This window comes from Haplochromis burtoni, unplaced genomic scaffold (genome assembly GCF_018398535.1).
Source record: "Haplochromis burtoni strain Fernald_Lab_line unplaced genomic scaffold, NCSU_Asbu1 Contig_34, whole genome shotgun sequence".
Lineage (NCBI taxonomy): Eukaryota > Metazoa > Chordata > Actinopteri > Cichliformes > Cichlidae > Haplochromis > Haplochromis burtoni.
The window spans coordinates 27,499-41,237 of record NW_024582395.1 but is presented as its reverse complement, the minus strand read 5'-3'; the positions used below and the strand labels follow the sequence as shown (position 1 = coordinate 41,237).

Genomic DNA, 13,739 nt, shown 5'->3' with positions numbered 1-13,739 from the left:
CCCCCCCCCCACACACACACCCACCCCACCCTTCAAGCTTTACAAGGAAAGCAAGAGGTGGGAAACCCTGGGACAGAACAGCCATTACTGACAAACAGCTGATTTAAACGCTGATTTAAAAACAGCATAAAAAGGAGGAACCTGGGATATAGATGGGTTGCAAAGTGGCTTGCAGATGCAAAGCAACTATGAGCAGAAAAACCCAACCAAAAATTGTTTTGGTCTTTTTGTGGGATTTACAAAAGTGTATGATATTGTCTGCTTTATACCCTTTAAAGCTTTGCCAATTTTTGTTAGCTTCAAGGTCATTCCTGACTCTAAAAAAATCACTGATTTGGGTAAAATGTCTAGTTTTTTAAGCCTATTAATACAGCACTCTCTAATGTAGCAACAACTCCCTGGAACTACATGTAATAGCAAAATTCTGCTAGTGTGAGAACTGTAAGTGTCCTGTATGAAAGACATTAAAGAGTCCACAAGCACGAACACTGAGATAGTTAACTAGCAAACATTTCAGGCTGTCTCATTATATAAAGCACACTAAGAGCAAAAAGGTAAAGGAAGTATCTTTAACTCTCACCGACCCGTTGCTCTGTGATGTTTAGGAAGGTGACTGGACCCAGAGGATTTAACTCTCTGTGTGAGGGACTCCCTGCACATTGTGGTTTTCCTCTTTGCTTTTCAGTTCTTTTCTATTGATTTCCATGCATTGTCTCATGAGTCACTGGCAGGGAAGGGTTTTGTGTCTTTTTCTCTTGCATTTTGTGAATCTAATGATGCACTTATGTTGCCCCACTTTTCCCTTTTCTTCATACCTTACCTACTAAAGGAGGGAATACCACTTTATTGGTAAGTGGATGTTAACCAGAAGGGAGTTAAAGGGAGTAACCATTAAAAAAAACAAAGAAAATGGGTCGCTGTTCACATCTCAGCAATTGTCTTCAGGAAAAAAAATCCAGAAAGAGAAAATTGAGTAGCAGAAGATTTGTTTTCTGATTCGATTGATACAATAATTGTGATCTTTATTTTGTTCCTTCCATTTCTGTGATGTTCCGTCAAGTTGTCTTCTCTTTCTGTTTCGTTTCTTTTTTTAACCATTACTGAAAAAACTGAAGAAGTCCTCTGTTTCTACTCTACAAAATCTGTATCTCTCTAATTTCTGCCTCTGCTCTTAAAATTATTTGGTTCACAGTTTTGTTTTGTTTCTTTTTTCTACCCTCTCTTCCCCCTTTTCCTAGATTTTTGTTTGTTTTTGCGATTATTATTTCTTCAACTCATTATGGTTTTGCATGCCAAGTATTGCATGCGCTGCACCATAGAGGACTATCTATAAGCCATATGGAGAAAACCTAGATCTTTTTCTTTTAGATGTTTACCTTCTTTTGGCAAGTACACCATAGCTCTCAATTACCAACTTGAAAACTCTCTGATGCTATTTTTATCCCTTTTTTTCTTTTTTCTTTTCTTTTTTTTCCCTTTTGTTGGTGATCATTTCTCTACAGAAGTTCCACATGCTGACTGCCAGCTCTGCAAGCGTCCAGTCATCTCTGTTGAGAGAGCACAAGATCCACAGCGCCCCTATCAGGAACCAGATGGGAAAGATGTGTGTTGCAGAAGATACTGGGAGTGTCGATGGCAGGGGCACAGCTATAGGGAGCTCTCTGAGCAAGGCGTCAGGGAGGAGAGGAGGCCAGAGAGGTCAGAATAAGAGCTCCCACTCCCCTGCTCACAGCAGTGATTCGACCCACTCCCAGCACAACCATACTTACAGAGGGAGGAGCTCTCGTCACCACAGAAAGTAAGCCTTCCATTGCAGTTGTGCACTTTCAGGCTCTTATCACTGCTGGACCTCACCGCTTTGGCTTTGCAAATGAGAGAGAACTGTTTGACATCTGCTGGATTATACTTCCCATTCCCCCAGGGGAAAAGGTGGCCACTCTTCCAAGAGACACCACCAATCCAGTCGGGGTCAGGCACGCCACCGGAGCACATCAGCGTCTCCAGGGCACACGTCAGCCAACAAAGTCGGGAGCAAGGCAAACCTCCGACAGCGCAGCAGCTCCTGGAGCAGCGGGCGTTCATCCTCGCCTTCTGCTTCCAAAGACAGAGGACCCAGCAAGGCCAAGTCCCCGCACAATAGGCAAAACGCCTCCAGGTGAGCCGCTGTCTGATGTATAGTAGATTTATAATATGCTCCCATTGGTCGATGGTGTGACTGATTTGTGTGTCACACAGGGACAGGGAGAGTGCCAACCGCTCTGACACCGACAGCCGAGCTCGCCGCCGTTCACGCAGCTACTCACCTATCCGCAAAAGAAGAAGAGATTCACCCAGCTTCATGGAGGCTCGCAGGATCACCAGGTAACACCACATGATTAAATACACTTCTCCTCCACATTGTGTGTGTGTGTTTCTGCTCTTCCCTGCAAGGACCGAGCCCCAGAATAACACAGCCATGTATCTTGTTCTTTCTCACAGGCCTGAGTGGCTCTTAAATATGAGACACTTTAATGCGTTACACTTAAAGCATGTCCCATGATTTGGCAGGTTGGTACTCATGCTGGGGTAAAAGTCATTCTTTCATAGCTTCAAATTACAACAAAGGCAGGCAAAAGAAATAAAGAGAAGGGATTTTGCTTCTGTTTCAACTCACGACTGGTAATTTTTAAGAAACCCATTAAGAGCCATTAAATCCTTTATGTGGAATAAAAATGAAAAACCACAGGCATAAATGGATGCAGTCATTATAAGGGTGGAGCTCTGGTAGACAGAAAATGTTACCTCCTGCTTTTAAACATGTATTTCAGACTTTCTATGGGCATCATGAGGGACATAAAGTGATCACTGTCCTTTATGTTTGGGTTTTTACTCTGCCATCATGTTTCATTTCCTTTAGAGATGACATACCATGTGTAATAGTTTTGTACTTTCATTTACTGCAATGTCCCTCACTAAACAAGTTTTTATTATTGCCTAACTATAGCACTAGAGAATTGAAATACTGTATGAATTAAAAGCAAACATGCTACCAACAAAAACTACAAATCATATGGTGTTTCTGAGTCATTTAAGTAGAAAGATTGAACTGAAACTGCAAAAAATGTGCCTTTTGGTGGTACCTGGGACCAGATACATACAGCTCTGTGTAGACTTACAACTAAAACTGTGAGTACACAAAAGCAGAAATGCAAGTGAAATTGCCTGTTTTGCTTTATAGTAAATTCCACCTTGGTTTGACTTGCCAACATCCAAATATCAGTTTGAGTCTTTATGTATCAAGCCTAGTAATGTTAATGTCTAGTTCATGAAAACAAATGAAAACCTGCAATGACCAGTTGGCAATGTCTGCCCACAGTCCCACTGAGACATGGATAGTGTCTCCTACACCTGAATCAATGAACTTGTGTAAAGTCAAGTTCCAAGAACAGCATAAAGTCTGACACCATCTGAGGATTTGATCCTCGTACCTAAAAGCAGTCAGGGTGCACTGTAAATGTATAACATCTGCCACAGACTCCAGACTGTTTCATGTTTCCACATGTATTCAGTGTGAACCAGCTCTTATCTGTGACGAGAACAGGGCAGCAGTGGGAGGACCTGCCAGTTCTGCTGTTTACAGGTGAAGTCTAGTTGAGCTGCATGATGGTGGACAGTGAGCACAGGTCCCACTAAAGGACATCAGGACCTCTTGCCGCCCTCATAGAGTCTGTTTCTGACAGTTTTGTCAGAAACATGCACATAAATAGACCACTGAAGGTCATTTTGTATTGGTCATGCTGCTGGCTCTACAGGCTTGTCCAGCTTTCCTCGTGTAATGGCCTGTATGTCCTTCACACTCTTGAGACTGTACTGTGAGATGCTGCACATATGATCATGCCTTCCTGGAGGAGTTGAAAAGTTATGCTACCTCAATGAGGTGCAGGTACTGTCTCATGCTACCAGTAGTGACAAGGACAGTAGCAAAAAGCATAAATATAGAAAAAAACTGTCGGGGGGGATAAGGAAAGAGCATTGGTGTATAGGAAAATTATCCCCTTTTGGGGGGGGGGGGATTGCCTTGTTGTTGCCCTTCCAGTCTACTTATTGCTGCTTTTATTTACACCAAAGCAGGTGAAATTGATTCACCATGGTTTATACTTTCTAATTGGACATGTTGACAGCTGAAGTTTGACTGTCTGTTATACTGTGATGATCAAGTCTTCCTTTTGTGAGCAGTGTAAATATGATCCAAGAAAAGTCCTTTATTCAATTTCTCTCTTAAATCCACGTCTTTGCTTAGTGCAAATCATCTACACATAATAATAATGGATTGGATTTATATAGCGCTTTTCAAGGCACCCAAAGCGCTTTACAATACCACTATTCATTCACTCTCACATTCACACACTGGTGGAGCTAAGCTACAGTTGTAGCCACAGCTGCCCTGGGGCCGACTGACAGAAGCGAGGCTGCCATATCGCGTCATCGGCCCCTCTGGCCAACACCAGTAGGCAAGTAGGGTAAAGTGTCTTGCCCAAGGACACAACGACCAGGACAGAGAGCCCAGGGATCAAACCGGCGACCTTCCAGTTACAGATGCGATTCCCAACCCCCTGAGCCACGGTCGCCCATAAGTTAACTCTGTGTGCTGTACACATTATTTGAAGCCCAGGTACACGGATACCATTACACGGATAAAAGTGTACATCTCAGAAAGTATGTAAATATGAGATCTGAGGACCTGAAAGTGTAGAGCTAGTCACTTAAATTGATAAATGGTTTCAGTTATTGCCCTTATTTTTTTTAATATTGAGTGATTTGTGACTAAAGTGCTTCAATACGAGATATAAAATAAGATGTAAGAATGAGGATGTAAAATGAAAATTAACTGAACTGAGCAAAAGATTTCATTGGTTAAGTTAGTTGTTCCAGTTGTTCTATTCCATTTTGATGAGTCTCTTTAAAACCACATATTTGTTTCCTGCTTACTTCTTAGATTTCATAATTTATTCTCATATGATCGTTTCATTGTTACCAATAGAAATGCTTTTAGGTGGAGTTAATTATTCAGACAAACGGAAGAAGAAGAAAATCCCACCTGCAGATGAAATGTGTTTCAGCCTCTCCCTGTGTTACCTCTGCAACCTTCTCGTTCGAGTGTAAATAGCCATGGGTGAAATGTGTGTACTTTGTTATCTTTCACTTCAGTCCTTAAAGGTCCCGACACCAGGACAACGGGCTGCTGCTGAACCCGACTGCTGCCGGCTAGTTACCCCGGTAACAGTTGCCGTGCAGCAGGACCCCAATACCGTGACTTCTGAAGTTTGGCTGAGCAGCAAATCATCAGAGCTCCCATGAGTAAACCAGGCTTCCTCCTCTGTCCTTTCTCCGCTTCTTCATCTCTTTCCTGAAACTCACTCCAACTCTAGAGCTGCACCCTGCTGTGTTTCTGCACTAATGTTGTAACACAAAGGATGCAAAGATTAAAGCGCTATCAAGGTTTATTAGAGTGGAAACCCCCCCTCTTTCCCCCACACACCTTATTGCTCATACTGTTGATTCCCACAGCCAATGTAGAAGACAAAAGCTGGGGTTGAGTTATCTACAGCGCTGCTTGTGAAATGCACCTCATAGCAGCAGGGATACCTTGATAGCGTTTATCTCTCCCTGCACCACTGACTCTTGATTTTTATTTTCTGGGTGTTGCCCTCCACTAAGAAGATGAGGTTCTTTAAGGAACTAACGGCTAATTACTTTACAGGAAGTACTTCCAGGGTGGCTATTAACAAGGCAATCTAAGCTTGAACTTCAACTAAACACTTGCATTTTTCTGCTGTGTGTGTGTGTGTGTGTGTGTGTGTGTGTGTGTGTGTGTGTGTGTGTGTGTGTGTGTGTGGCTGAAGAGCTTCTTTTTAACCCACATAGCTGCTCTCTTTCAGATCCTGTACTAATTACTAGAGATGGCACGATACCACTTTTTTATGTCCGATACCGATACCGATATCATAAATTTGGATATCTGCCGATACCGATATGAATCCGATATAGTGTTTTTTAATCAACAAAACTGTTTTTTAAATATCTTGCTGCATTTTGTATAAGTTCATACTCAAGTTTAAAACAACAACTACACTAAAGCTATTCTGTTATACCTGTATGCAAAAAAAAATATTTCATAGTTCAGCAATACTGATCAATCTAATAAACTTAAACCTACACCATCCTCCCTATTCTGGTATTTTAAAGAGTACTTAGCATAAATATTAAGCAACCTAACTAATAGGGTTCCAACTCCCAGCAACAACAAAAATAAATAAATAAAAAATAGGGAACCACCCCTCACGCTCCACCTCATGATGCTTAATCGATGTAATCAACCTTAATTTGATGCAGTGTGAAAAAAAATGCACAGAAATCAATTATTTTTCAAGAAATATTAAATAGATTCAACATCTTTCTTCAACAAAATTGCAGACTGCACAGATGGTACCTTCCCAAAGGAAAAAGTACTATAGCTTACTAGGGTATATTAGACTTAATAGTACTATATACAGTAATTGACTTCTATTCATTTTACATCAAATTAAAACTTTGGGTGTCAGATAATTATTTATTAAAAGCTAGACATTTTAAATGAGAATAAGAAAGAAAAGTATGTCTTTGTGCCCCCTTTTCCCAGTTAATGCCCTATCGGCCCCCCTGGCTAAACTTTGCTAGATCCGCCCCTGCACAGTTACCAGCGTCAGCTACGTAGAAAAAGATCCTGGTGTAGAAAGTAATATTAAATAAATTCTAACAACAGCTGATCAAGCTTAAACGTGCTGCTGTTGTTCAGCCGCTGGTTTCCTCTTTCTGGTGCAAAGTGGGCCAAAAGCAAACAAGAGACACGGACTCGCGACAGAAAAGCCGATCAGCTGATCTTAAGCAGTTTCATGATTGAAGTAGCAGCCGGAGAGCGAGAGGCAGTCGCTCGTTAAGCTTAACGCAGGAATGCTTTACAAACATTCAGAGATGGACTTACACACTTGCTTTACTTCTCTCGGGGATAACTTTGTCGGAGATGAAATGCCGGGTTGCTAGCGAAGCTCCACATGCTATCCAGACCACCGACAGGTCCCGCATGCCACAGCCGCTCTATCACGTGATGCATACTGCTCCGACGTGCTAACGTTCTGAGGTGAGTTACGGCGTGTTGCAAGTTTTGTGAGGTGCTTTCGTGATATTTAATGGATCGGATTACATTTTTTATTTTTCTCCGATATCCGATCCAGTAATTTAGGTCAGTATCGGACCGATACCGATACGTAATATCGGATCGGTCCATCTCTACTAATTACACGTCACCACTCTGAGACCTAACACTGATTGCCTTAATCATGCTTTAACATCAGATTTAACACTCTAGCCATAGGAAATAGGACTAGGACATAGGACTAACTGTTCAAACCCTTATTTTTCTCCCTCCTCCAGTGCTCGGAAGCGGCCGATCCCATATTACCGGCCCAGTCCTTCATCTTCCAGCTACGACAGCAGCCCGTCACGATCCAGCCGCAGCTACAGCAGCTACAGCCGCAGCAGAAGTCACAGCAGGAGCCACAGCAGGAGCCGGAGCCAGAGCTGGAGCCGGAGCCAGAGCTGGAGTCGCAGCCAAAGCCGGAGCTGGAGTCGCAGCAGGAGCCGCTCCCGCAGCCACCACAGTTATTACAGCCGCAGCAGCTATGACAGCCCGGGGTTCTGATGGCAACCAGCAGAATGAGAATGAAAAAAGGAGAAAAAAGGAAAAAAAAAAAAAAAACAGGAACAAAAGAAGGAGAAGTGCTGTTAAACCTGCTGCACTCCGGTAGATTCATTACGTATCCTTAGCAAGTCCTCAGCAGAAGCCGCACAGCTGTACAGACCGGGATCCAAACTCCTTCACCATGGACCATTCTATCTCTAACGCAGAGCCTGGATCAAAGAGAGGAAAATGTATTTTGATATAGCACAATACCATGATATTGGCAGTCACTGTTCATGTCTTCTCACACATTCAAGGAAAGGTTTTTTCTTTTTTACATGTCTAAAATGAATTGGCTGAGCCCAAAGAACAAATGTATGTTAGCACTTTCCTTCTCATCTTCCACACAGCTACCAAAAATACATTCAATAACAGTTAACAACAGTTATAAGTATATATATATATAGATATATATCAAATATATCCTGAAAAGAGGGGCTGAGTAGAAGACGAAAAGAAGGCAGACACATCGAAATCACACAGCTTACTGTACATTTCAGAGAATCACTTTGTTTTCTCTCATCAGCCCCAAAGACTTCCGGTTCACACAGATCAACAAAAAGAGAACAAAAGAGAAGTCAGAGGATGAATCAGGAAAAGAAATAAAAATAACTTTTTTTTTGTTTTTTTAGGAGAAAACTGTATTGCATAGATTTGTCTGTACAGATGTAAACTCTCTTAAGTTTGGCTTTGTAAACTATGCACTGTATATTCCATATAGTTTGAATAGGTATGTTCAGCATGATGCATCAGGAGAGACTCAAGGGACCTGATGGAAATGAGATGTGCCAGCAGGGTGAATCTGCCCTGCCCCTTCCCCCTGACCTTTGCAAACAGAGGTGAATGAAACGGGGAGGGGGGGGGGGCTGTATGTGTTACATACTTTTACTCTCCTCCCTGTTTAAGTAATTACGTTTGTTATGCTAATCCTGTGCGAGACTGTGTGAGTGTGTGTATGTGTGTGTGAGTTTGAACCTCCTTTGCAAAGATCAACGAGGTAATGATTTACATGAGCTGCTGTATGGTACCGTACTGCAAAAAGTCTCCATGCACATTTGTGAGTTGATCTCAGCTATTTATGAAACTCGCTGTATTTATTCATTTATTTATTAGGTTATTTATTGTTTAATATATTTATCATTTTGCTGTGAAGCAGTTGGATCATGGTTTGGAGATGGGTTTGCTGCAGATGTGAGAAAAGTACTGTAAAGCTCCAAGTTATGATACAGAATCGGTTTCTTGTTATCAGATCAACAAGCAGGGCACAGATTCACTGCTATGTGTTTAAGGAGCTCTGATTTTTGAGTCGGTTGAACTGAGCATTCACCCACAGTTACTCCCACGACTGCCATTATCGCGTCCCCAGCCGATATAATGACTCATGGTAACGCGGGGCTGCTGTGGCTCTGTCTGTGCCAAGGGAGGAAGATGACTCGGCCTGAAGCAGCCTGAAGAATCAATTACTCTGCTCTACTGTACATTTCCAGTCACTCCATATTTCAGTCCCTTGTATAATTGGCCATACAATTCTAGCAGAGGTCTCCCCAGTTGCTGGCTACAAAAGATAATGAGTGATGGCTTGGCAGGCACGGCAGCAGGCTGTGTCTGCACCTCCATGAGGGTGGTTAACAAACAGGTGATACAATCAGGGATCAGCCTAAGTCTTCCTTACCATTCACCCGGTCTCATGACATGCATTTCCAGTGTAACCACACTTATCCCAGCTGTGATGCTCTGCAGCCTGACCATTTATTCCAAGTATAACATCGCCCCTTTGATTCTACAAATCATTCTTTGTATTGTACAAGTTATTATACCTGACAATAAACAGAAACAAATGGGGAAATGATCCAGTTTTTGAGTTCTTCTCTCTGCCTTCAGGTGCAGTCAGCGATAACTTGTTGGTGCTGTGTATGTATCTTCCTACAGATGGCACTGATGAGAACCTTGACCAAAAACATGAAGCCTCTCTCTATTAAGTAGGCTAGAATGTTCTCTAACTGGGGCTGAGAGGAAGATATGGCTTATTTTAGAGGCAGATCTCACATCCTGTGCTGTAACTTTGAGGGATTAGATTTCTTACACTGAGACCTGAGCTATATTTTCCAGAAATACTTACTTTGCCATAAATATCAAATAAATTAACATAACCTCCATTTCCGTCTGAACACTTCCTCGAGATTTCTCAGTTACTAATCACTGTTGTAGCTGAACTGTCAGTTTATGTTAGTTTTTTTCTTCTTCTCTGTCTGTGTAACACTGTGAGAGATAGAGGCATGTCCCTGTGACACCTGCTCACTTTGTGTCAGAAGTGTACAGCTCAATAGGACACCTTTCACAGCAGACAATTTAAGTGTCACAGCAGCAAAGTCCACTGGTCGATAGTTATTAAATTAACAGTGGCACACTTCCATCAAGACTGCCAGTAAACTGTGACAATGAGCAGCATGGACCAGACCACGACCCGTAGGACCAACTCAGCTAAATTAGCTGATTTTAATGTTCTAGTATCAGGTAAATGTTAAGAGGTAGGAACGTTTCTGCTGGGTTGTTGTGTGTGTGTGTGTGTGGGGGGGGGGGGGGGGGAATAATAAAGGACACTCATTTTTCAAGGTTTCGGCATCGGTGCCAGGCTAAAGGCCATAGAGGAGCTGCGTGAAAAGAGACGTGACGTCATGAGTCAGTTTCAAGTCACCCGCTGTTGTTTAGAGAGCTCTCTCTGAGCAGTGAGCAGGCCTGAGCAGTGAGCTGATAAAAGTGATTGGGACCTGTGACACTTGCTGCCGTGAGCGGACTAACCACAAAGAAACCATGCTACCTACCGAGTTCCCACAAAGACCGTGGGCCATGGTTGGAACTGATCTGTTCCAGATAGAGAATAAACAGTACCTGGTCATTGTGGATTACTTTTCCAGATTCTTCGAAGTTGCCAAACTGACATCTACAACATCAGAGGCAGTGATCGAGCACTGTAAATCAATCTTTGCACGTCATGGCATACCAGAGCGGGTTCGCTCTGATAATGGACCTCAGTTTTCGTCTGATTCCTTCAAAAGATTTGCACAAGAATGGGGTTTTAGCCATGAGACATCCAGTCCCCACTTCCCTCAGAGCAACAGGGAGGCCGAGAGGGCAGTCAGGACTATCAAAAGTCTTCTTAAAAAGTCTGGCGATCCCTCGTGTGTCTGTGAGTTATGCCTCCAGTCAAATAACATCCATAACCTCAAATAACGGAACAAATGTTACACCTTTCCAAATGTGTTTTCCCAAAATTGTGAATGAGATATTTCGAATATTGTTACATCTCAAAGTTTTCTTCTGCTTAGTACGTTTAGCACAGCATGTCGTACACAGAAGTAATTTTTGAAGTAAACCCAAGTGCCTTACGTACAGTACAGGTGGGCAGATCTATCCAAGTATTAATACCATGGCTGGTATTGATATAAGATTGATAATAGGATCAATATTTTGTTTCTATCCTCTTCAGTGTGTAGCCCTCTTAAGTCATTTTTTTCACTGTCACATGTAGCACATTTAAAACAAAAGTTGACCCAAAGTGCTTAAGAGACATTTACGTTCCAGGTCTCCAAAAAGCCCAAAATACAAATTACAAGAAAAGGTGTGTGTGTGGGGGGGGGGGGGGGGGGGATTCTTTCAACTACTTCATGTGGAAAGTAAAAGTCATGATGATTTAGTGGTCATTAAAATGTATTCAGAATTTGGAAACTGGCGATTAATGTCATAAATCATGACATACTACTCCCCCCTAGATAAACTGCCTTCATAGTTTAAAAATATGTGTACTAGTATTAGTAATACTGGCCGTGTATTTACTTGGTTTTGGATTGATACCAAAATTGCAGTATCACGTGGCACTAACATCCAGTAAACACTGTCAGGTTAACAGAAGACTTGAGACATTACAGCTTGTTAATTCCCCCTTTGTGACAAAGAAGTATGAATAGGCAGGTGTGAATATGGTGGATTTTCCTCCAGTTTTAATCCAGTCAAGTCATTTGCCTTCATGTACCAAACTGATATTCTACTGTGTATTTCATTCAGGGCTGAATGGGTTCATAGCGCACCATAGCGTTGTTAAGAATAGCATGTTAGCTTGTAAGTAGACGGACAGAAGCCTCCCAGATTCTTCTGGCTCTTTGAGATGCACAGGGAGAGGAGAAGGGGGTTTACACACAGCACTCAGTGCCTAGGGCAACTGTTACATGGGAGGGTCTTCCTGTTGGATTCCATTCCAGTGCTACTTCCGCTATAAATAGATATTCTAGTGCTTTCGTAAAACATTCTGGAGGCATGAGGTATGGGGCTTGAGTCTGAAGGGAGGGTTCTGTTGATAAGGGGTGGTGTCATTGTGTATAAAAGCTCTCAGCTGAGAGGCAGACAGCACATTAAGAAAACACTTCCAGAGAGGCCAAGGGGCTCTTGATCTGCACACAGCAACACTCCTCTGAAGCTTAGAAGAAATTCCCAGATCATCATGGCTGAGAGACGTATTCCTTTCACCTTGCTCCGCACTCCGAGCTGGGACCCATTTCGTGACTGGCACCAGAGCAGCCGTATCTTTGACCAGACCTTCGGTATGCCCGCCCTGCCCGAGGACATCGCTGCATTCCCCAGCACCCACTGGCCAGGGTACCTGAGGCCATCCATCCTGGCTCCAGAACTAATGACACCGCATGCTCCCTTGATGTATCCAACCCACATGATGGCTCAGCAGGCTCAGGCTCGGGCCCTGTCCCGCCAGCTGAGCAGCGGCATTTCCGAGATCAAGCAGACCCAAGACAGCTGGAAGGTATCGCTGGATGTAAACCACTTCTCACCTGAGGACTTGATGGTGAAGACAAAAGATGGCGTGGTGGAAATCTCGGGTGAGCACTTATTTGATTTCTGTCGCTCTCCTTATTGAATGATTGAAAGGTCATAGTGTTTTATGTCCTGAAACCTAAGGTGTCATTTTCCTGTCAGATGTTCCTTGAGTGACACACTTTAGACAGCTGTACTGGTTGATATGCACACTGTCTCACTTTAGTTTTCTTAAGTGCCTCTTTTTCTTCTGTAAAACAAAAACTGATAGAACTGAACAAAGCATGAGGTGGTTACATAGTTACATAACATATTGAGACAATAGAGCAATGTGTTCAGGGACTTGGGAGGGTCAGGGGGTTTTGACTCTAAGCCCACTGGACGCAAAACAAGACACAGTTCAAAATGTGGGAGTTGACTTTTAAAGACGCTCAGGCATGAAAACAATGTTAAAACAGCCTCACTGTCCATCCAGGACGGGAAGGATCAAAGCAGACCTGAAGAAAGTGTGGAACTGATCAGATAGCAGCTTAGTTCTCTGAAGCCCTGGGCTCTCTTTTCTCTGAGTGAATCTCAGCCTCACTGCCTGCTATTTCACAAAGGATCCCATTCTCAGAGCTGGGGATTTAGCTGCAGCTTAGCCAGTATGTCCACTACTTTAAAAGGACTGCTGGATCTTGTCCAGGTCCAGTGTTCAGTCCCCGACTGTACCCAACATCTCCCAGCTCAGAGACTGTTTATCTTGGTGTTTCTGATGAGGTCCAAAGCACGAAATTCAATCCAAGTGGAATTTGCCACCCCATGTTCCACCCCATGTATCACCAGTGACCCAGGATGATATTTTAAACACAACAGTGTAATGAAGAGTTTTGTAAACACACCAAAGTGCGACCTCTCCGCAGCTGTCGGTCAAAACTAATGACCCTTCGTTTAGCTGTTGAAAAAGTGTGTGTTACACAATCAATTTGGTCCAGTTGAAAAGCGGACAGCTCTCTCTGGACCGCAACCTTTATCGGTTCGTTGTCACAACAAACATATTACTGTATTCAGAGGCAGAATGAAGGGCAGCAACTTCATAGCAGGGCATCTGAGATACAAGAGGCTGATTAAGTCTGGTGAGGTGTGGTTCAGTAGCACTGAACTGCATTAGTTTTAGAGTTAA

At 42.9% G+C, this 13,739-nt stretch overlaps 2 protein-coding genes across 4 annotated transcripts in view; both read left to right on the top strand.

The window, feature by feature from the left end:
* Positions 1-10,278, top strand: part of srrm3 (serine/arginine repetitive matrix 3) — a 171,943-nt gene extending 161,665 nt beyond the window's left edge. For 2 of the 3 annotated variants that reach the window (XM_005918958.3, XM_005918957.3), the window contains exons 12-15: positions 1,503-1,798; positions 1,922-2,155; positions 2,236-2,361; positions 7,450-10,278. In XM_005918958.3, the coding sequence (XP_005919020.1) occupies positions 1,503-1,798; positions 1,922-2,155; positions 2,236-2,361; positions 7,450-7,717 (924 nt within the window). In that variant the 3' untranslated portion in view covers positions 7,718-10,278. The remainder of the gene's footprint in view (positions 1-1,502; positions 1,799-1,921; positions 2,156-2,235; positions 2,362-7,449) is intronic. The other variant, XM_005918959.3, reaches the window with a different exon arrangement.
* Positions 10,279-12,095: 1,817 nt separating this feature from the next.
* hspb1 (heat shock protein, alpha-crystallin-related, 1) overlaps positions 12,096-13,739 on the top strand; it is a 6,681-nt gene continuing 5,037 nt past the window's right edge. The window contains exon 1 of the mRNA XM_005918956.3: positions 12,096-12,642. Within this exon, the coding sequence (XP_005919018.1) occupies positions 12,252-12,642 (391 nt within the window). The 5' untranslated portion in view covers positions 12,096-12,251. The remainder of the gene's footprint in view (positions 12,643-13,739) is intronic.